The sequence below is a fragment of the Eulemur rufifrons genome, chromosome 7, assembly GCF_041146395.1.
Source record: "Eulemur rufifrons isolate Redbay chromosome 7, OSU_ERuf_1, whole genome shotgun sequence".
NCBI lineage: Eukaryota > Metazoa > Chordata > Mammalia > Primates > Lemuridae > Eulemur > Eulemur rufifrons.
The window spans coordinates 126,674,685-126,699,766 of NC_090989.1; the positions used below are offsets into that span (position 1 = coordinate 126,674,685).

The window sequence follows — 25,082 nt, forward strand, 5'->3', positions numbered from 1 at the left end:
GCTACCTCTAAAATCACTAAGTGGTATGCCTACTTTCTATGTATTTGAAGGAAATTTTCACTTCTATGCCTGCTACTCATTTTACTTTGCTTCTTCTAGACCATCTATTATCATATGTAATAACATATAGAGACTGAAAACTCATTTTAATATTACATATCATCAAGAAAATTGTACTGCTGCTTCTTTCTTTCACTATCCCACCCCCAGCACACACACAAACTAAACTCATTTCAAGCAACAAGTATGAATTTGGGTTACAAATATAACTGTCCCCCTATATGAGCATATAAGCACAAATAATTGAGAGTTAACTAATCTATGAAAACCATAAACAGTTTCATCTTTATAAACAACCATTTTTCAAAACAACTTTCAAATTTTCCAGCAGAGTACACTAAAAAGGCTACATTATCTTTCCTCAAAGGCTCTCAGTAGATGACTCTGTTCTGAGATAGTTAGAAATCATATTCCAACACGAGCCTCCTGACAGGCTAAATACTGTATTCACTGATCTATGGGACCAGGTGACATGCTTGCAGATTTGTCAGTGTGACAGCACAGCAGGATACTTGTGAGAAATACCAGCACGAAAAACCAATGATGGAGAAATATTTTTCATTGTATAGTTAATAAATATATCTTTTACCAAAAGAACCATAGATTTTTAGAGCTGGGAGACTCCCTAGGGATCAGCCCAAACCTGTTATTCTTCAGTGAGGAAACCAAGGGTCCGAGAGCTTCAGGGTGTCCTTTAAGGTTCATCAGTGGGTGAGTGAAGGAAGAGTATCAAACCACGGTATCTTCTACTTCTCTAAACTATTTTCTTCGCTATTTATTTTATTCATATCTTTATGCAGGGAGGGGTATTAGCAGGAATATTTATCTTTAATGTGAAGGTTGACAAGCTTTTTTGGTGGATTGACATGAGGAGAAGGAATCAGAAATAAAAATATAAGAGGGTTGCCAAACAAGGCTACTTTCTTTCAGCACAGGGATCAGTTACAAAATGCCCTAGTGATATTCATGTTCCAAATACTTTGCTTAAGTACTCTGTTGTCTCCTTATAACTGGGGACTTAGTTTTCATCAATTGTTCCATCTCTATGCACTTCCTTTCTCACTTACTGTGATATTAATACTTGACATTTCCTTAGAGATACAACTTTATATTTCTATAGTCATTTGGCTTGGTTCCTCAGAAAATTTAAGCTACAACGTTAAGAGATTCTCTGACTCATTTGCCTCCCATCAGTTAGAATTACAACTGACTACAGCTTGTTATCAAAGCAATATTGAAAACATATTTGTTTAGAACAATAAAACAGTACAATTAAGAAATATATAAAATAACATTCATTTCCATTCTGGAAGTGGGCATGTCTCCTGGCATTAAAATACATTTACAACATGTTAATGATTTGAAGTCTCCTTTTTTAAAAATCATGTGTGATAGCTCTACATCAAAAAGAATGTAATTTTCAATGAGATAGTCATACGTAAAGTAATTGAATATTCCAATGGAATACTAATTATATAATTAAATACTAATTATATAAAATCTAATACTTCACATAGGCAAAGAAAAATAGAAAAGATAGGTAACATATGTAACCAATAGAAGATTACAGACACACGCACATACACTCATTATTGAAGAATGCTCATCATTTTTCATCACTGGGGAATAAAATCCATTTAACTTACGTTTACCCATTTAAATGCCATGTGTAAAATTTTTAATAATTTTCTTAAACAGAGTATATGGAACATAGTTTAAGGTCTACTGACAATATTACTACTGTTATTGTCAATACTAGTTACCAAACAATGATATAACAGAGGGATCCCTTTAAGACATGAATGAGGCTTGGGTCACGATGTTTGCTCTGACACTAAATAGCCCCAGACTGCTATGCTTTGTGAGGTTTTAGGATTGTTTTTCATATATATTCTGCCATCATATTACTATTTCTTGTTTCTATAGTATCGTTAACAGAGCCCTACCACTAAAAATAAATGTAGCTGTTTCTAATTTGTTAAGAACAGGGTGACCTAACACATTATGTCACTTTAAAAACAGGTGGAAAATAGGAGTATAAAGATTTGAGTAAGAATCTCAAAGGCTCTCTTATGAATAAAGTACATGAGGGAGGTGAAGCACTTGAAAGGGCCCAAAAAAGATACAAGCTGACCTGCGTCCTAGCAGCACGAGCGCTACCAACAGCAGTAGCAACAGCGGCGCCCCTCACTCGTCAAATGAGATGTTTAGATTGCATGATCTCCCAGGTTTCCTCTGCTCTAACATTCTGTGGTTCTAACTCTTGGTGCATGGACTCATACACTTATTTTGGCTGCTTGAGATAGTTTAGATGTTTTCCTCCCTTCAAGATTCTAGTTTATATTCCCTAGAGGTGAAGCAGCTGGATGAGAGACCACAAGCCTAGTGCACTGCACTGATGAATGCTATGACTAGTAAAGCCCATGGTATCTGAACTCGCCATTTCAAATTCTCTTCTAGTCAGAAGCATTACTATACAAAGTTAGCAGAGAACAGAGTCAACTGATCTCAAGTTCTGTGCTGTGCTAATTCATGCCATCATACTATACGGGCACCCATAGGACAAAATTGAAGTATACTAGAACATAAGTGTAAAAAACAAATAACCCTTAACAAATTACCTCGTAAAATGTTTTTAATTAAGAACAATACAGTATCTGATATTCCAACTTCAAAAGGATCAAATGTAACAGATTTAAAAAAATAAATTTTGCATTAATTTCTATTTCTAGGAGGTTGAGTCCTCATAAGAAGGTGAGGAAATTCCAGGCTATACTATAAAAGTTTTCTTTGGATTTATTAGTGTTTTTCCCCTACCTTTGTTCAATTGCACTGGCATGCTTTCCGATTTCATCAGCCTCTGCTGCTGCTGCTGCTGCTGCTGTTGCAAGTGATGCCTTGGGGCCTCTGCTGAAGTCCTGGTGGGAATCACAGCAGAGGAGGAGCTACTGCTTTGGGCCCCGAGTACAGGGCCACCAGCACTGCCTGGAGCCATCGCTGGGGAAATCAACTTTCTTCCAAAATTTATCAGGCTATTAGAGACCTTATTTATATTCAGAGGAGCACCTTTAGTATTGGTCCTATAAGAAAAAAAAAAAAAAAAGAAGTGGAGAGATATCATTTAAATTAAGAGGATGACTATTTCACATACTCCACTGGTATCCAGTCCACTAATATTGCAATCCACATTTACCCCCACTTCAGCACTCTGTATCCTCTTTCCCTACATCCCTGGTTATTTTTCTTGATAGCATTTTTCATCATCTAACATATTTTACTTGTTTATTTGGTTACCATTTGTCCACCTCCTCCAACCCCCATTTGAATATGAGTTTCATGAGGGCAAGGACTTTTGACCTTTTGTTAAATGCTATATTGCCATTGCCTACCACATTGTAGGCGCTTTCTAACTATCTGTTAAACGGTAGCTGCATCTACATACCTGTCACAGTGGAAGAGTCCCTGCTTCTACCCATGACCAGCTTCTCTATTTGTGATCTAAATCCCATCTCTTCTGACATTCTGAGATTATTGCTTCTGTGTCCTTTTCACCTGCATCATCTTCTCCTTTACTGCATCATTCCATTAGCGTACAACCATGGTGAGTGCGTATGTGCGCATACTAACTTTTCCTTTGAACCCTTGTTCCTTTCAAGTTGCCATCCCATTTCTTTCCCTACTTACACGTATTTTCAAGCTATCTTAACTTGCTACTTCTGCTTCTTCAGTCTGTGATCCGCTAAGCTCTGGCTGTGGCCTCTTTGCCATTGCCCTAAAACCACTCCTCAAGGTCACCAGTGACTTCTGCATTGCAGATCCAAAGGTCTGTTCGTATTTGACTCTACCTCTCAGCAGCTATCACTCCCTTAACCACTCTTCTCCCCCTTACACACTTTCTCTCTTGCCTTCCATGGTTCACCAGTATCTGTGTTGTGACTGTGTCTGGCAAATCGAGGGCACCAAGTAAACATTTGTTAAATGAACAATTATTTCCCAGATGATTCAGAATTACCTTGAAGACCAGTTAGGATTATAAATTATTTTAGTTGTAGGAGGTACTGCAACTCCATGACAATACCGAAGTTTGTATTTTTATTGACCAAATCATTAATAGAAACTTATTTCCTTATATTTTTGCCTCTTTTTCATAAAAGTGGGAAACTGAAAATCAACTTTGAGAGATTCACTTATTTGATTTTAATTAAAATGAATTTTACTATCATTTCCTTCTTCCAGATCTACCTGGTAGCACTTAAGTAGTAATTCTACTTTTTATATGACAGCTATATCTTTAGCATTAACTAGATACTGCTCTGAAACAGAATTGACCCATAGTTCTAAAATAAAGGGGAAAAAAAAAGGTATGCTTCTTCCATTAAGTTTTCTCTAATGGTACTAGCTAATGTTATGGGCTAGGTATTGAAGACTTACATTGCTTTGCAGATAGGACAAATCAAATTTAAAACATGGAATTTAGCTTTATAAAAGAAAGATCTATTCATTTATAACTCAATTAAGTGTGAAAAATTTCAAATGGTTCTTTTGGCATCAAGTTTCATCTTTAAAGACTTGAGCTATTTAATGTCCTTCCAAAAATTATTAAAAATAATGTTTCCTAATGGATATAAAGATATATATGGTGATTAAGCACCACTTACTTTCATTTTTCAGCTGCTTCCAAATGAAGTAGAACATTGTCAATTTATAAGTACCACAGGTTAGCAATAAAGAAGGCACTCAATACATGTTTATTGAAAAAAAAAGAATGACTGAAATGAAAAGAACTCATACATTCTGGATTAACTAGGCATTTACCTCTGGCATTATATTCCACTCAACATCCTGCATGCACTTCTATTTCTTATGAGCGGTAGTAGAAAGAAGAGTTATCATGATTTTGAAGTTCTGTTGCGTTTTAGTTTTGCTTGTTTGCAAGTCAAGATTCATAATTCACAGATATGAAGAAGTTATAATGTTGTTAGCCTCTTTTATACACAAAAATGTACTAGTCAAATTCCCAGATTGCCAGTTGTAAAATTTATATGTTGATAAAAGTACTAAGAAACTGCTAGAGCATTATCAAGAGAATATGGTTAATGTATCTTCATTACTACTAATAACCATGAAAAACATATAGATCAAGCTTATGCCGAGCAATTTTTCATCTGAATAGCTCTTAAAAGGGGATGAACATAGTTTTCCTTTTTTGAATTTTTTTAAACCACTTACTCCCTCATCTACTACTCATGGCTTCCAGAACAATATTTTCTTTTCAAAACAACTATTGAAGGTGACTGCATGTATTTTTAGGATATAAGCAACTGTAAATCGTGTACTTCTAGGGAAAGCAATCTGCCCACAGTTTGTTTTTTTAGGCATCACAGTTTTTATGCCAAAGTTATCTAATTTGGATCTAAAATATGAGTAGCAGCATTCTTCAAATGAAATACTACACAACTTCCAACAATTATTAATGGCTGTGATATGTACTATTAAGTCATGTGTGTTAAATTAATGAAAATTAATGCAGTTGTCAGAGATCTGATGGGCAGTGGGGACTGGACTGGATTAAAGGTGGAATGCAATGTGTAAACAGTTGAAATAAATGGCAAGAAGAATTTGGAGTTAACAAGACAATGAATATCAAATCTAATGAATAATTAATTCTGTGTAACTGAAGGCTTTTATTACTGTCTACTTATTGTTATTAAAAATAGCACCATCTAGGAGAGGTTGCTTTAAAATTGGGCCAAGAATTTACTTTTGGCACAACTTCATTTAGCAGGTTAAGTCAGCATCAACAGGGGCATTTTCTGAAGATCAAATAATCTCTTCAAAATACCTGTACCAGAACCTAATTCTGACCTGACTTCACCATTGGGCTCCTTTGGTTCAGTTTCTGCAACTATGAAAATGGGTGACTTTAGTTATTTACTCCTAGCCTCTTAGGAGGAAACCTGGCTTTCTGACCCGTTCTCTACTGAAAGAATTTTTAGAGTCTCCAATGCTTTCTTAGTCGCCAGAGCCATGATCTGTTTTCATCCAACTTCTAAAATCTTTCTGAAGCTTTTAAAAAACCGTTATCATATTATCACCTCTGTAACAATTACCCACAACCTTTTTTCTCTCCTGATATCTAAATCTTGACATCACCCTGGTTTATTTTCTTTCTACCTATATATTTAGCTTTAGAACTGATATTAAATATCTAATATTTATTTATTTCAAATTTTGTTAGATGCTTGTTTATATTTTTGTTAAAGAATCAATTTTCAATTTAATTTTCTCTATAGTCTAATTTATATTTTTCTTATTTCTTTCCTTGCACTTTCTAAGATTGAATGCTCAGTTCATTCATTCACTTAGTCATTCTTGATTTTCTCTCTTTTCCAATAAAAGCATTTAAAGCTACACATTTATATCTGATAATAGCAATAGCATCAAAGTGTTTTCTCATTTTCTAAACAGTCTGTTGACTTAATTGTTACTTAGGTACATTTGTACATTTCAGATGGGTGGATTTGTTTGTGTTTAAATATATTAGTCACTTTAATTTATTAAATAAAAATAGAAATATCAGAAGAATGGAAGTGAGAAAATGCTCTGATTTTTCACAAGGATTATAGAAACCACAAATTAGAAAATAGACTGGTTTTACAAATATTTTTACTAATAAATTGGAAATGAACATTGTTTACTACAAGTAGCCAGTGTGAGTCACTAAAAACAAGTCATTCCATTATTTTGTTTGATAGTGCTTAAAGTCTTTCAGATTCTGTCAAGGTATATCAATACCTGTGGCTATAACAGAGGATAATGCATGTTTAGTTATAGTTGAACAATTATACCCCAAGTGTATTGTTCAATATTCTAGCGCCCACCAAGTGCTCCTGGTGATTACGTATGTCTCAGACTTTGTTCACAGATTTGCGCACTATTCCATTTTTTAGGTCATAATCTTCTGTTGATGAGTTGTGTAAGTACATGAGAGTTATTTACCCTGTCTGGACCTAAGCTTCCTTACCCCTAAAACAAGGGTGCTGAATTTTATGAATTTTAGGTTCCTTTTATATAGAAGATTCTACAGCTTTGCGACTTGAAGAAATAGAAAACGTGATTATTGAATTTCAGACCAAAGGCTGCAGAGACAGATAAAAACAATAAAAATTTTTTGAATGTCCTCAACACAAAGAAATGATAAATGTTTGAGGTGATGGACATGCTAATTACTCTGACTTGATATTACATGTTATATACATGTACTGAAATAGCACGTAGTACCCCACATAGATGTACCATTATTATGTATCAATTAAAAATAGTAATAAAGGCAAAAATAAAAAGACTGAAAAAAGAATCAAAATTTAAAATAATCTCAATAGGTTAGCATGAGAGATCAATTAAACAGATAAAATTTAACAAAGATAAATAAAAGCTCATGTAATTATTTTAAAACTTTTTATAATTGTACATTACATATAAAACAAGAAGGCACAGATTAACATGAGTTCAAATCTAAAAGAAATCAAACTCCCAAACATTAATGTTTTGGTTTGGTTGAGAAGGCTAACTTCATCCACAGTGATGATACTGAGGAAAATTAAGATTCTTGGGCTGCATTAATATTAGATGAGTGTCCACACTGCAGGAGAAACTGTACAACTATGGCAGTCAGCTTTTGGTGATGCATTAATTTCTAAGAGAATTGAGTTGTGTTTAAAAAAATGGGATGGAATAGTATGGAAGTTGAAAACTATCTTTTTTAAAAATTTATTTATTTATTTATTTATTTTTATTTCAGGATATCATGAGGGTACAAACATTTTGGTTACATTTTATAACTTTGCCTCACCCAAGAATGGCTGAAAAAAACTGGGAGCAAGTCCTCCAATATTGTGAGTGCTACCATGAGGAAAAGCAGCTCTTTTTTGTTGTGGCTTTAAAAAATGAGATGAGTTACAAAAGTTACAGAAGAGAGTTTAAAAAGCTCTGACACAGGAAGTCCTATCTAGTGATGCAACAAGCTCCACTTACAATAGTAAGTGCTCTTGGAACTGTACAAGAAGAGATTGGAAAATCATCTTTAGACACACAGGCTTCCTAGTCCTTGCATGGCTGAGACATAATATTATATGAAAGCCCCTTTCAAACTCCGCAAGTTTATGCTCTGTGGTGCCAAATATCATCTGTTGTTGCATTCATTGTATCATTCAGATGATAGGACCAAATAAGAGGTCTGTACACTAGTCTAGGACCTTGAGGAATGTTGGTCAAACCCCATCTCTAAACTTACGGGACTACTAATTTGCCATATTTTCCTTATTTCCACCCTCAGTTTCTATTCTGTTACTTTTGCCCCTTCTTTCTTCTCTTTGTCTTCCTTCCAAGATCTGTTTTCTCTATCCTCTTCCCTTTTCTATCATTGTCTTCCCTTTTTTCTATCATTTTCTCATATCATTCTACCTATACTTTTTTCTACCATAAAAAATATTTAATGTATTTTAAAATTATTTTAAGTGCAAAGAGTACTTGGGAAAAGTAAATTGATGCTACTAAATATATATCTATATTTATATATCTTTGGTTTGGGGATAAATATTCTCTTTGCATCCCTGTATATTCCTATCACTAATGATATACTCTGGACTATGGCTGATATTTATTAATATTTATTCCATACTTATAGATATTAATCTATTTGGGAATTTAAAAGTCATAAGAGTTGCAACATAATACTTTTCAAGATGATTCTAACATCTAAGCTAATATGCAGCATGAACTTCTACTTAAAAATTCTATAAGCTGAAAGCTTGGAATTCTATAAAATGAATTGGTTTCCAATGTCCTTAATTCTGTAAATTTGAAGTTGAGTGTATCAAATTTACTTCAATGAAAGACATCTAAATCTAATTTTAATTTGAGTGCCATATTGTAAGGCTTGTTATCTTAGAAAATGAATTCACTTCCACTCAAGGAATTCTAGATTTTATAGGTCTTTATTAAAACTATGTGATAAAAGTTAGCTTATTCCTTATTCCTTAGGAGTCTGAGTTTCAAGGAAAACATGTTTCCTTTCAGCTATAAAGACTATAATTCTTTTACGTGTAGCAGGTAAATTTTTGTTAATATCATGTAAAGCAAAAAGAGTAATGCTTTTTAGGAATAAAAGGGTTGGCACTAGTGAGTGGTGAACATAAGCTAGACTGTGGGGCTTACCTAATTGGGTCTAAACACAATGTATAATACTGGTTGAACTAACATAACAAATAATAACCAATTATGTATTAATCATGGTGCATAAAATCATTAGATAAACTTCTCTCTCTTCATATATCTATATCTGCCTATATATTTACCTATATATCTTCACAATTAAAAAAAACCAGCTGCAGTAAAACATACATATAGAATTAACTATTATGGTTTAAGGCAGGGGCACAAAAGCCAATAAAATATAAAAAAACATTTGAGTCCATAAAAGTAAACAGTTACATTTTACAAATGCAGGCACAGAAAGAAACATGTTAGAAAAACAGAGGAATTTATTTTCTCCAAATTAAAAAAAAATTTGCAAGACCCCTATTAAAAACTATAAAACACTACTGAGAAGTTGAAGACCTAATTGAAAGAAGAGATAATCCATGTTCATGGATTAGATAATTCAATAATCTTTAGGCATCAGTTTTTGCCAAATTGATAGATTCAATAGAATTCCAATCAAAATCCCAACAATTTTTATAAAAATTGACAAGTATATTATTAAATTTATATGGAAATGCAAAGGACCTAGAATAGCCAAAATATTAATAATGAAAAAGAACAAAGTGGGAGAAATTAGCCTACCTAAAACCAAGAGTTGCTATAAAGCCACATAATTAAGCCAGCATATTATTAAGAGGAGAGTCCAGCAATGGACTCACATATGTGGTCAACTGATTTTCAACCAAGCATCCCATGTAATTCAATGGGGAAAGGAAAGACTTTTTAACAGTGATGCTGAACAGCTGGATATTTATACAGAGAAAGATGAACCCTAATCTTTACCTCATTCCACACACACAAATTAATTTGCAGTGGCTCACAGATTTAAGCACAAATGCTAGAACCACATAGCTTCTGGAAGAAAACAAGAGAACATCCTTGACTATAAAGGGTTAACCCAGCACACTTGTGTGGCCCAAATCCAGTATGTTCCAAAGGTGTTCAGGATTGGCCCTTGACTGATTCCCAGGAGGTAACCTCTAAGCCTTTGGAATATCCTGCCTGATAAGAATATCTTTGTATACCTGGGCCCTGGGCCATACTGTATTAGTTTGACCACATGTGTTGTGACACATCTTGCTAGGAGAATTAAGCACTCCACTGAGAGAGAACAACTGAGAGTGTGGACAGGCATACCTCAGAGACATTGTGGGTTAGGTTCCAGACTATGTCAATAAACTGAATACTGCAATAAAAACCAAGTCACACAAATTTCTGGGTTTTCCAGTGCATATAAAATTCTGTTTACACTATACTGTAGTCTATACTGTAGTCTATTAAGTGTGCAATAGCATTATGTCTAAAAATTATAAAATACTTTAGTGCTAAAAATTGCTAATGATGACCTGAGCCTTGGGGAGTAGTAGTCTTTTTGCTGGTGGAGGGTCTTGCCTTGAAGTTGATGGCTGTGAAGAATGGGGTGTGGCTGTGGCAATTTCTTAGAATAAGACAACAATGGGGTTTGCCACCTCAATGGACTCTTCCTTTCATGAAAGATTTCTCTGTAGCATGAAATGCTATTAGATATCATTTTACCCATAGTAGAACTTCTTTCAAAATTGGAGTCAATCCTCTCAAATCCTACTGCTGCTTTGTCAACTAAAGTTATTTAATATTTTAAATTTGTTGTCATTTCAACAATGTTTATAGCATCTTCACCAGGATTAAATTCCACCTCAAAAACCCACTCTTTTAGCTCATCCATAATAAACAAGCCCTCATACATTATAGCTTTATAATGAGATTGCAGCATTTCAGTCATATCTTCAATTTCCACCTCTTATTTCACTTCTCTTGCTATTTCCACCCCATTTGCAGTTACTTCCTCCACTCAAGCCTTGAACTCCTCAAAGTCATCCCTGAGGGTTAGAATCAACTTCTTCCAAACTTCTGTTAATATTGATATTTTGACCTCCTCCCATGAATCATGAATGTTCTTAATGGCATCTAGAATGGTGAATCCTTTCTAGAAGGCTTTCAACTTACTTTTCCCAGATCCACCAGAGGAATCACTACCCATGGCAGTTATAGCCTTATGAAATATATTTCTTCAATCATAAGACTTGAAAGTCAAAATTACTCCTTGATCAAGGGCTGCAGAAAGGACATTGTGTTAGCTGCTAGGAAAACAACATTAATCTCCTTGTATATCTCTATCAGAGCTTTTGGGTGACCAGGTACATTATCTATGAGCAGTAATATTTTGAAAGTAACCTTTTTTCTTTTTTGATCAGTAGGTCTCAACAGTGGGCTTAAAATATTCAGTGACCTATGTTATAAACAGATGTGCTGTCAGCTAGGCTTTGTTGTTCCATTTACAGAGAAAAGGCAGAGTTGCTTTAGCACAATTCTTAAGGATCCTAGGATTTTCAGAATGGGAAATGAGCACTGGCTTCAACTTAAAGTCACCAGCTGCATTAGCCCCTAACAAGAGGGTCAGCCTGTCCTTTGAAACCAGATACCAACTTCTCTCTATGAAAGTCTCACATGGCATCTTCTTCAGACAGAAGGCTGTTTTGTCCGCACTGACAATCCGTGTTTAGTGTAGCCACCTTTTTCAGTTATCTTAGCTAGAGCTTCGGGATAACTTGCTGCAGCTTCTCCACAGCACTTGTTGCTTCACCTTGCTCTCTGATATTCTAGAGATGACTTCTCTCCTTAAACCTCATGAACCAATCTCTGCTAGCTTCAAACTTCTCTTCTGCAGCTTCCTCACTCAGCCTTCACAGTAGTGAAGAGAGTTAGGGCTTGCTCTGGATTATCGCTCCGATTTAGCTTAACGGAATGTTGTGGGGGGTTTGGTCTTCTATCCAGATCACTCAAACTTTCTTTATATCAGCAAAAAATGCTGCTTCACTTTCTTATCACTGATATGTTCAGTGGAGCACTTTTAATTTCCTCCAAGAAATTTTCCTTTGCATTAACAACTTGGCTGTTTGGTGCAGCAGTCCTAGCTTTTGTTGAGCATGGTGGTTCCTGCCTGTAGTCCCAGCTACTCAGGAGGCTGAGGTGGGAGGCTCGCTTGAGGCCAGGAGTTTGTGACCAGCCTGGGCAATACAGTGAGACCCCATCTCTTAAAAAAAAAAAAAAAAAGAATCCTAGCTTTTGGCCTATCTTGGCTTTTGACAAGCCTTCTTCACTAAGCTTCATCATTTCTAGCTTTTGATTTAAAATGAGAGATGTGCGGCTCTTCCTTTCACTTGGACACTTAGAAGCCACTAAACGGTTATTAATTGGCCTAATTTCAACATTGTTGTGTCTCTGGGAATAGGGAAGCCTACGGAGAGGGAGACATGAAATAGCTGGTTGGTGGAGCAGTCAGAACACACACAATATTTACCAATTAAATTTGCCTTCTTATATGATGTGGTTCGTGGTGACCCAAGACCATTACAATATTAACATCAAAGGTCACTGATGGGCCGGGTGCGGTGGCTCACGCCTGTAATCCTAGCACTCTGGGAGGCAGAGGCAGGTGGATCATTTGAATTCAGGAGTTTGAGACCAGCCTGAGCAAGGGCAAGACCCCGTCTCTACTAAAAATAGAAAGAAATTAGCTGGAAAACTAAAAGTATATATAGAAAAACTTAGCCGGGTGTGGTGGTGCATGCCTGTAGTCCCAGCTACTCGAGAGGCTGAGGCAGGAGGATTGCTTGAACCCAGGAGTTTGAGGTTGCTGTGAGCTAGGCTGATGCCACGGCACTCTAGCCTGGGCAACTGAGTGAGACTCTGTCTCAACAAAAAAAAAAAAAAAAAAAAAAAAGTCACTGATCACAGATCACCATAACAGATATAAGAAGAATAACAATAAAGAAAATATGGGGAGAATTACCAAAATGTGACAAAGAGACAGAAAGTGAGCACATGGTGTAGGAAAAATGGCGCCGATAGACTTGCTGGATGCAGGGTTGCCACAAACCTTCAATATGTAAAAAACACAACATCTGTGAAGCACAATAAAGCGAGCTGTGCCTGAAGTACTAAGGTTCATCAGTTCCTCGGGGCTTGCCCTTGACTCCTCTTTTTCTTTCGCATCACACATCAAGTCCATCAGCAAATCCTCTTCAAAATGTATCCTGAAGTATTTCACTTTTCTCTTTTTGTACTGCTAATTCCAAGTCACTATATCATTGCTCATCTTGTGGCTAGTTTCCTAACCCTCAACTCTCCTCCTTATACACCCTTTTCCACACAGCAGCCAGATTAATGTAAGTCAGACGACATCACTCCACTGCTCAGAGCCCTTCAGTGAATTCCCAAAACACTTAATTTAGGATAAAATACAAAGCTTTTTCAATGGCCTGCAAGGCAGCCCCTATATGACCTAGCCTCCTACTATTTCTCCAACCTCATTTGCTAACACTTCTCTCCCCTGTTGTTCACTGGGTTCCAGCCATACTGGCCTGCTTGCTATTCCTCAAGCACAGAAACATGTTCCCACTTCAGCAGCTCTGTCCTTGCTTTTCCACATACCTGGAATGTTCTTCCCCAAGAATCCATGCAGCACACCCACTATTCAGTATCTGTTCAAATACCATCTTTTCAGAGAAACTCACTTTGAGTACTCTACCAAAAATAATAGGCCCCTTTATTCTCTGTCCCTTTACTTTGCTTTGTAATTGTTTTTGTGTTTTTCATACCAATTTTCACTTCCTTAAATGGTATTTTTAGTTTTTTAAAAAATGTATTGCAGGGTATTTTTATCGTTTCTTTCTTGTACTATAATGTAAACTCCGCATTTGTCTGGTAGGCACTCAATGAAAGAAGAACTGCAAACAGCAAATAAACACTTAAAAGGCATTTCAAACTCATAATTAGTCAAAGAAATGAAAATTAAAACAACAATGAAGTACCATTTTCTCCTTTCCTAGAGCAAATCAAACATCTTGAAGTCAGCACTGGTGAAAGTGCTTAAGTCCCCTAAGTCACCAACTGCGGGAGTATAAATTGAAACAAAATTGATAATCCTGCCAGAGTTCTTCCGTCTCTATATGTAGGCCTTATAACCACCATATTATTCCATAGAGATTTGTTTATCATGGTCCAGTTCTTTATCTTTGATCAAAAACCACGGTAGCTGTGAAACCACTGATAAAGTCCCTGTTTAGCTATGGAAGGCCTAAAATTCTTTAACTAGGCTGGATCCTTCAGCCATAATTGGCCTTGCTACTACTTTCTAAGCTGTTTGGAGGCTATTAAAGAGTTGTTGTATTGGGCCTGTCACTGATTAGCAAGAGGGGAAGTGAAGATGATCCAGAGGGGATATATATACTCACAGGGGAAACCCTCAGAAGGGATCAGGAAGCAGAGGTTAGACAAGAGACAGGCAGACACCTGGAAAGCAGGGGGGTTAAAACCTGCTACATCTATGCCAGTGGCCTTCTTGTGTTGCAAATCCAAATAAGGAACGAAGATGCAAAGATGACATGTGATTTCATGGATAAGAATAACTCTAAAAATCAAGAAGCCTGATTTCTCTTCTCTGCTTCAGCACGGATTGCTATAATTAAGTCTTTAAAAGCAAGTGCCTAGGTATTTTAGTGGTAGATTTTCCATTACATGTGTGGATAATATTCACTGTGCTCTGATTTCACTTACTGGCACATTTCTTTTTAAAAATGGGAATTGACATTTTCTCATTCATTCAACTTTTGAGCTCAGAATGACAATTTAACATTCACATCTTGTTCCAATTTTGTCCTTAAATAACCAGAAATTGCTGCTATATAAAAAAAAAACCAGTACATTTAAATTGTGACTGGTCTTCAGAAAGACCCATCTATTAATAATTTACTTAAGAATCTGTGACCACTGAAATGCCCAATTGAGTAGTCAAAGAACAAAACTTCTTATTTTTTAAAGTCTACAATCTCCTATACTAACAGTAGAATTGCTTATCTTCTTTATTCCAGAACATTCATGGATTTTCTGTTTTGAAAATAACACAATTTTTCAAAATGGGTAATTCTTTCTCCTACGCAGAGGTGAGGAAATAAATGGTAGCTGAGCTGTCAGTAGAGCCTCAAGAGCATGTTTCACTTTATCATCAGTGCATTTTTATAGGACCCACAACTATAGGTCTTTTAACTTGCTTAAGCAATTTCATATAACCAAAATTAAGTATTTCATTTGATTAAATTAGGTCTTAATAGAGATGGAAAAAACCAAGCTTAGTTCTCTGATCTCTCACTCAGCAGATCAGCAGTAACATTCTCTGTGCTAATCTTTCCAGCTTTCCTCTGCCCGCTGACAGAATTTAAAGAACTTAATCGATACTGAGGATGACAGATTCCAGAATTATATTAATAATTCTGGCAGGTAGGTCCTGTGTAGAAGGCCTCCTCCAGGACCCTTGCATGGGATATAAGAGGAAGCCAGGCTCCAGGGAAAGAAGATTCTAATAAGGGGGGTTCCCTGACACTGAAGATGTATCCACATTACTCAGCTGGACTCCATGTTTCTACAGAGTGAAAGCATCCATTCTTACCCCAAGAATCCTAGTGGCTAATGATTCCCCATCTCTCCTAGGGATCAGGATCTGCCTCAGCTTGGGAGTGCTTCTCTCAGGGCCTGGTCTAACTAGAATGTCCTGGGAAAGTCCAGGTTCCCAGGAGGCACAAATATTCTTTTAACAATTGTAATCTTATACTAGAATCTGAGCTCTGTGAGAGGAGGAACCACATCTATCTTTTTCATTGCTGTTTTCTCACTACCTGGTACAGAGAAGAAATTCAAATATTTGTGAAACGAATGAATGCTTTTTAGCTTCCACTGTAAAATAAATTATATGCCTAAGACTAATATCTTACATGAGTCTGAACATCCTTGACGTCAAGCTCTGGGTCTTAGAATCTTCGTATCTCCAGGGCCTAGGACATTACCTAGCACTGTTTATAGTATTCAATAAATATTTAGTTTAGTTACTGAATAATAAATACTGGTTTGAAACCTAAAAGGCATTACAAGATTCTCCTGGAAAATTTTCATTTTATGTGGTCAGTAAGATTTTTAAAATTAGGCTTTATTGTATTTACTTACATAAGGACTGCATTTTTTCAAAGATATTTTACTGCTAAATTATGGTAAAGAAATAATATGCTAATAATGTTCCCCAAGCCATGAAGCCAGGGAGTCCATAGTTATCAGTATTAGTAGTTAATTGGCTGATCAGAATTTCAAAGGACACTGATGGCTATAGAAATGCAATTTTGTGATATTTTTATGTTCAAATAACTAAGCATTTGTGCTATAAACACATTTATATCTGAAGTGCTTTTTCTGCTCTATCAAAGATGGTTGTTAACCAATTTAGGTAAAATGGTAACACTATATCCTATCTAGTACAGACCTTTTTCCTTTTGTAAAAAAAATTTAGGTATAATTTGCACATACTTTACAGATCTTAAGTGTTCAGTCTGATGAGCTTTGACAGTTGTATGTACCTGTGTAACTGCCATCCCAGATAACATACCTGGAACATTTCTTTTACCCCAGAATTTCTTCCTGTCCCTTTATAGTCAGTTCCAACCCCTCATCCTGAGGCAGCTACTCTTTCATTTCTATCACCACGTTAGTTTCTTGTTCTTGAGCTTCACATAAATGGAACCATTCAGTACGCACTCTTTTGTGTCTATTAATAGCTTTTTTAGTCAGAGTAATGTTTTTGAAATTCATCCATGTTATTGCATATCTCCTCTATGTATCCCAAGAGCCAACTGTAGTACATTACTTTAGATTGTTGAGTAGTATTCCATTATTTGAACATACCATAATTTGTTTATCTCGTCTCTTGTTGATGGATACTGGGTTATTTCCAGATTTGGGGAACTATGAATAAGGCTGTTATGACATTCTTGTGGAGGTGTTTTGTTGTTTGCAGATGTTTTTATTTCTCTTGGATAGACATTTAGAAATTAAACTGGCCTGTAATCCCAGCACTCTGGGAGGTCAAGGTGGGCGGATCGCTTGAGCTCAGGAATTCGAGACTAGCCTGAGCAAGAGCAAGACCCCGTCTCTACTAAAAATAGAAAGAAACTATATGAATAGCTAAAAATATAGAAAAATACAGAAAAAATTAGCCGGTCATGGTGGTGCATGCCTGTAGTCCCAGTTACTTGGGAGGCTGAGGCAGAAGGATTGCTTGAGCCCAGGAGTTTGAGGTTGCTGTGAGCTAGGCTGACGCCACGGTACTCTAGCCTGGGCAACAGAGCGAGACTCTGTCTCAAAAAAAAAAAAAAAAAAAAAAGAAAGAAATTAAATTGATGTCTTATAGGGTAGATGTACGTTTAACTTTATAAGAAACTACTGTTTTACAAAGTAATTATACCTTTTTCCACTCATATCAAAGTAATTATACCTTTTTCCACTCATATATATGAGGGTTCTAATCATTCCACATTCTTGCCATCATTTTCTATTGACAGTCTCTTATAAAGACACCATTCTAGGTGGTGTGAAATGATATCTCATTGTAGTTTTAATTTGCATTTTCCTGATGACTATGATGTTCAGCATCTTTTCATAGACCATAGAAGATTTTTATATCTTCTTTTGTGATGTGTCTGTTCAAGCACTTTGCCTATTTGGTCTTTTTCTTGACTTGTAAGAATTCTTTATATATTCTGGATACGAGTCTTTGTGTCAGATATATGTATTACAAATAGTACTCTCCAGTGTGTGATGGCTTGCCTGTTCGTTTTCTTAATGATGTCTTTTGATGAACAGAAAACATTTAATTTTGATAAAGTTCATTTAATCTATCTTTTCTAGTGCTTTTTGTTTTCTGTGTAATAAATCTTTGCCTACTCTTAGTCTCTACCATAAGGGGTCCTCAGGCTACCAATCAGGCTTGACGATTTACTGGAAGGACTCACAGAACTCAGAGAAGCTATTATACTCACGGTTACAGTATATTACAATGAAAAGATACAGATTAAAATCAGGTAAGGAAAAGGGTTGGAGTCTAGGAGAAACAAGTCCAGTATTTCCTGTGATGAAGAAACACTGAGGGGGACAACAGGTTTGTGAGTGTAGAGGTAGAATCAAGAGTTCAGTTTGCAAAGTATTACATTTGAGATGCATATGGAACATCCAAGAGGAAATATTTAGTACGTAGTGGACTATGTAAGTCTGGAGTTCAAGGGAAGGGGTAAAACTGAAGACATAAATTAAGTATCATTCAGCTGTAGACAAGTATGTAAAGCCATGAACTGGGCTGAGATCCTCTAAGGAATGAGTTATCCATAGAAAAGAAAGAAGGCTGGGGCAGGGGTATTCCAACATTTAGAGAAGAGGAGGAGATTTCTGCAGGACATGGCATGAGATGGAATGGCCACTGAGACAAGACCTTGTGTTTATTATTGAACTATGGAGGTTCTGTATATATTAATGATTTTATAATTTGTCAGTTACATCCACTACAAATATTTCCCTAATTTTCTATTTACCTTTTGATTTTTATTTTTGACATATCTACTTAAAAATATTTGTTATATAGCAAAATCTACCAGCTGTTCCCTTTGTGATTTCTTCCATTACTGTTAAGGTTTAAAAGTCTCCACACAATTATTTGTCAATTAAAAATAAATAAATAAAAGATTAAAAAGTTCTCACATAACTATTGTCAGATAGGCACTCGTATTTTTTTCCATGCTTGCTGGTTTGAGTACACTTTGAAATTTATTTTGATGTGTGGTAATGGTATAAGTTATCCAGCGACATCTATCAACTCTTTCCTTGCTCATTGGTCTGTTATGTCTTTTATTTCACATACTACATTTCGTCAGTTCAATTTCAATTTTAAGCTTTGAAATTGCACAAGAGATGATGAAAAACCTTCCAATCATCAAACAATACTTTGCATAAGAATCTCAATGTGCTTACACAGAATTATGTAAAACAGAAACATTTTGTGAAGAAAAATACAGGAAGTGAAGGCTATATAGAAGAAAATAAAAACATGAAGGGGAGAAAGGAAAGGTTCAGTACATTTCCTTTGGGGAAAAAAAGATGCTGAATGTAAAAAAAAAAAAATACATACAACAAATATGTCTTGGATGCCTTCCCTATACCAGGCATTGTCATAGCTGCCATGAAGTGGTGAATAAGACAAAGTGCCTGCCCTTAGGGGTTTAGATTTTAGTAGAGAAGTTGGGGGGACAGATGATAAATAAATAAATGAATCATATAACTTCAGTTAGTGATGATGGGATAGAGTGAATAGGGGAGAAGACAGGCAGGGAGGTGAAGACTGGTCTCTCTGAGGTGATATTTGGGCTGAGCCCTAAATCATGAAGAGGCATGGAAAGATGGAGTACAAGTTCTCTAGCAGGAGGGAAGAGACAGGGGCAAGCAAGAGCAAGAAACAGAGAGGGTCAATTAAGCTGTAGAGAAGTAAAGAGAAGGGGAGAGTGGAAGGAGATAAGGTTAAAGAGAGAGGAAAGGGCCACAGGAAGAAGACTGAATCATCAATGACAATAGGAAGCTTCTGGAGGGGTTTAAGTGGAGGTGTGATATGATCAGTTATAAATTGAGATTTCTTTGGCTGTTGTGTGAAAAATAATCTGGTGGGGCAGGGAGAAGGGGAGAGAAAGGACTTTGTTCTTTCTTGTGTAAAAAAAGAACCTAATATACTATGTTCTTTTAAACATACCAAAACTAAATACTTGACATAATGGGGAGGAATTACTAGTGATTAGACAGTTAGATTCCTGAGGGCAGGGGTTTTGCTCTTGTTTGTTCACTGGGCATCTCTAGTAACTAAAATAATCAGAGTTTAGCACTCAATAAAAATTTGTTGAATTAAATGAACAAGTGACTGTAGGGAATAGCTTTTATTTGTGTAACAAGGCAAATACGAAATGAACAAAGAGAAAAGAGCTTCAGAGAAGTCTCATGGGCTACGGAACTGGTCTCATAATTATATAGTATATCAAAACATAGGACAAACAGATTTCAATCAAAGATAGGTAATTTTATAATAACATTACACCAAGACAGGGTTTAAAGTTTAAATTTAAACTTTAAATTCAAGTTTAAATTTAGCTACTTTGTTGTAAACTTCTTCCTACCCCTAGACTATGAGTTCCTATGCAGCAGGAATTATAACTTATTTTTAACTCTCCAGTAACAGCAGAACACATTGTGTATATGTACTCCGTAAATGTATATTTAGGCTGTTGGAATTCTACTGAAGAAAAGCTAGCAGATAGGCAAAATGCTTAAGGAAGAAAATTCGGACAACTTGGCATCATTTATCATTACTAACATTTTTGTCTTCCAGAGTAAACTTTGAAATTACATTCTAATTTGAAATGGTTCTGGTTTGACAAGTTAACTCTTGAGACATGCGAATATAGTATTATGAAAGAACAAAACTGTTCATCAACCCTTTATGCCAATGTTAATTTCTTTTAAAAGTAGGATTTTAATTTTTTTATTCCTACAGTGACCCTTAAAATTTCTATGTATGCAATCACGAATGCACACACAAGATGCATTTATAAGCTTATTGTGTAGTTCTAAAGACAGTTGGGAAACCCAATTTTAATTTTGTTACTGAAATAATTTAAAAATATATTATAGAACTCCCTCTTTTCAATCAACAGCAAAAATCTAGAAAGAGATTATACAAGTAGGCACAATTTATTCAGGTTTATTAGTGTTAGAAAAATGAAGTTGCCTAACTTCAAACTGTAACAAGTACTCTTATATTTATTTAATTTTTCATCTTATTGCTGACATCAATATATGCCATTTTCTTTGGCCTTTAAAAACATTTTGATAATTTATTTAACAAAGACCCATTATGTATATTAGCCACTGATATGCTAAAATCTGGAAGATTATTTTCAGCAATGTGTAAAATTTCCAGCTGACCTCTGAGACCATCTTTGTGATTTGTAACTACCATCAGAGAATGGGGACTTACCGGCTTTTATTCATGAGGTCTGCTCCCCTTGCTTTGTAATAATCTAAATTTGGGTGGAATTGATAAGTCACTGGTCTTGGATTTCTCTAAAAGAAAAACAAAGCAATAAATTAAAATGTATAAAGCTATTTAAATTATACATTAAATGACAGAAATGATCATTTTTATAGTCCTTCAAAAAAGAATACATATAGTTATAGTTTAATAATTAGTATGCTTGGATTTTGCTTTTTTATGTTCTTCCTTGATTAAGCATTAAAATTATTTTAATATATTTTATTTTTACCTGTTTCGTGATTCACATAGATTTATTCCTGTCATTATAGTTATTTATATATCTATTTATTTTTTTGAGATGAGGTCTCACTCTGCCACCCTAGGCTGGAGTGCAGTGGCTCGATCATAGCTCACTGTAGCCTCGAACTCCTGGGCTCAAGTGATCCTCCTGCCTCAGCCTCCTGCGTAGCAAGGAGTACAGGTTTATGCCACCGCGCTCAGCTAATTTTTTAAAAAATTTATTTTATAGAGATAGGGTATCACCATGTTTCCCAGGCTGGTCTCGAACTCCTGGCTTTCAAGGAATTCTCCCACCTTGGCCTCTCAAAGTGCTGGGATTTTAGGCGTGAGCCACGATGCCTGGCCTAGATTTATTTTTGATGATTTTAGAATATAACTTTCCAAAATAAATGAGATACAATTATAACAAAACTGAAAAACCATATGAAATGTAACACAAGCACAAACTATGCTAAAGGGTTGAGAGATACAAGGGGTCAAGATAACTGCATTTTGAAGGAAGAGTTAAAATCACCATGTTTTTTTATGACCAGAATTCTAAAATACATCCACTAGATGGCACACTGAGTCTTTCTTCTCCAAAAATGAGTTCTTTCAGAATTCAGCAATTCTTTTAAAGGTAGCAATTTCTATGTCATCTACCCTTATTCACGAATTTAATAAGTGTCCAAAATATGCCAGGTAGTGGAAATATTAGTAAGATAAACATTACAATACAAAAGCAAACTGACCAATGCCTATTTTCATAAAAGCAGCAATAACACTGCCCTTTCTGGGATTTAATATTATGTATAAACATTGCAGAAATGTTCTTGAATTGTTACTTTGGGTGTATCTACTTAAACGTGTTGCTATTATTTAAATATACCTATTATTTAAATGTATCAAGTCCCTCATAGGCAAATAAAAATTAAACAAATATACTTCTACTTTATAATGACCTAACATATGTATAAGCATAACTTAAAAGAATACCATCATCTCTAAAATGTTAAATTACATGTATTTTCCATTAAAAGTGTTTTTAAAAAGCTTACAAATAAATATGTTCTAATATTTACCTGAGCATATAATTCAAGTTAATAATTTGAACAAGGACACACACCATCCTTTGAGAGATATATCTAGACACAGGAAAGCTGTGTTTTATCTTAATAGAAAATTACCAATATGCTTAGATATCAATCCATGGAGACATAATCCCCAGGCACTGATATACACGCATGTAGGCATAAGGGAGGCAGGAGATATAATTGCTAAGGTTAAATAGTTTGAAATTCATCAAGCTAACAAGCTGCATCTTAATGGCCATGATGGACCTTTTCTTTTTCTGCTGAAAAGAGAATATTTACACAGCTCAACCCTATCATATCTCTTCCAAGCCAGCCCTAATCATCTGACAAAAATGACAATCCCTTGATTTAGCTCCAGCTACTACTCCACTGGTTTGGTATTCAACACAGTTCTACAATAATCAAATCTGAATTGCCTTGATGAAGATAACTGATGCTTCCATGACTACCATACTATTAAGTCTAACATTGCAACTTTTCTCTCTCCAGGAATTACATAGGTTTCCTCATAGTAGCTGATGACAACCTGGACCCAAGTATAATGGGAAAATAAAATAGAGGTTAAAGCCACTGGCAGATTGACAGTGCATTCAAGATTTATTTTAAAAACTAACTTTCACAGGACTATCACTCATGACTAATTTTGCACTTTATTCTCAGTACCTGGAAATACATTTTGTTTTTGCTAATGTAAAAGGCTTTTCTTCTCTGACTTCCAACAAACTAATAAAGGATTATGTTACTTTTTGCTAGAAAATAATGAAAGAAAAGATCACATGGAACAATTTCTTGAAACATCTTTATAAAGAAATGACAAGCAATTCAAGACACGCAGTGCTGATCTATCTAAGCACTTAAAGCCATTATTAGGAATAATGATCTAACTTGAATATATAAATGAGGCTCAAGTATTGCTTTCACTGAGGCCTATTTAAATTCCTAGGAGACTTATACTGGTATCAAAGAGAGAGGTAGTTTAAAGTACCACTGCACTGGAAACAAACAAAAAAGAATCAAAAGATAATGTTGAAAAACAGCATTTGAAATGTTAAGAAAATAAAATCAGAGGTTATGGTTCAAAGTTATTCAATAGAGTTTTCTGTTGAGGAGATGATGCTGTTTCTAAAACATAAATATACAGACATATAGATGATCTAGACTAGTACTATCCAACAGAAATGTAATGTGAGTCAAAATGCAAACTTCATTTGTCATTTGAAATTTTCTAGCAGCCACATTAAAAAAAGAAAAGAAAAAGAAAACAGGTGAAATTGAATGTAATAATAATTTTACTTAATTCAGTATATCCAAAACATTACCATTTTAACATGTAATCAATATATAAAATTACCAATGAGATACTTCATATTCTTCCTTTTGTACAAAGTCTCTGAAATTCTGTATGTATTTTACACTTATAGCACACCTCAATTTGGACTAGCCACACTTCAAGTGCTAAATAGCCACATGTGGCCAGTGGCTCCTGTACTGGACAGCACAGAACTAAATGTCTGACATATGCAAACCATTGCATGGCTATAAAAATCAGCATTTAGACAGGAACAATAAAAAGGGTACAAATACTTTTATACATTAAGATTCAGTACTAGAAGCTCTTCAATTTACCTATAATTCTTCTCTTTCAATTAAGTTAGTTTTTTTCTCTTCTAAATAGGTTTTAAAAAGTTAAGAAATTTTGGAATACCTTCTCACACAAACAAAAAACAAATTTAAACTAAATAATAGGTTCAAATCATTGTTAAAAATACACATACAAATGTATATAAACAGGTAAATGTATAGACAATTATGACTATATGCCAAAATGATATCAATGGTTCCTCGGGGGGATGAAATTAAATGAGCCAAATTCTAACTTTATGCAATTGAAACATTTTAAAAGTAGAGATATTTTCTCTTCTGATTTTAAAAGATTTTTTTCCAAATAAAACTTGTAAAATTATAATGATTCTTTCTGATTTCTAATCTCTAAAGATCTGGAATTTTCTCTAAAATATAAGAGCGACTAGAATTCTACATACGTAAAACCAGACCCCATGACAACTGTAATTTCTCATTGTGCAGAAACATGTTATGTCAACACTTTAATGTTACATCTTCATCTTATATTAGAACAATTAGTAATTACAGTCATGTGTTAATAATGGGGATATATTCTGAGAAATGTGTCTTTAGGCGATTTCATAGTCGTGTGAACATAATAGAGGTCTTACACAAACTTAGTTGGGTAAGCCCACTACACATGTAGGCTGTATGGTATAGCTTATTACTTCTAGGCTACAAACCTGTACATCATGTTACCATACTGAATACTGTAGGCAACTGGAACACAATGGTATTTGTGTACCCAAACATATTTAAACACATGAAGGTACAGCAAAAATATAGTAGTATAATCCTCTGGGACCACCCTCATATAGGTGCTCCACAAACATTGTTAT

The 25,082-nt window shown here is 35.1% G+C and overlaps 1 protein-coding gene across 1 annotated transcript in view; it reads right to left on the minus strand.

Annotated features, from left to right (window-relative positions):
- The window catches only part of TBC1D5 (TBC1 domain family member 5), a 430,335-nt gene that overhangs the window by 65,056 nt on the left and 340,197 nt on the right, over nt 1–25,082 (minus strand). Inside the window, exons 16-17 of the mRNA XM_069475443.1 lie at nt 21,251–21,336; nt 2,878–3,140 (exon numbers count right to left, since the gene is read on the minus strand). Of these exons, the coding sequence (XP_069331544.1) occupies nt 2,878–3,140; nt 21,251–21,336 (349 nt within the window). The remainder of the gene's footprint in view (nt 1–2,877; nt 3,141–21,250; nt 21,337–25,082) is intronic.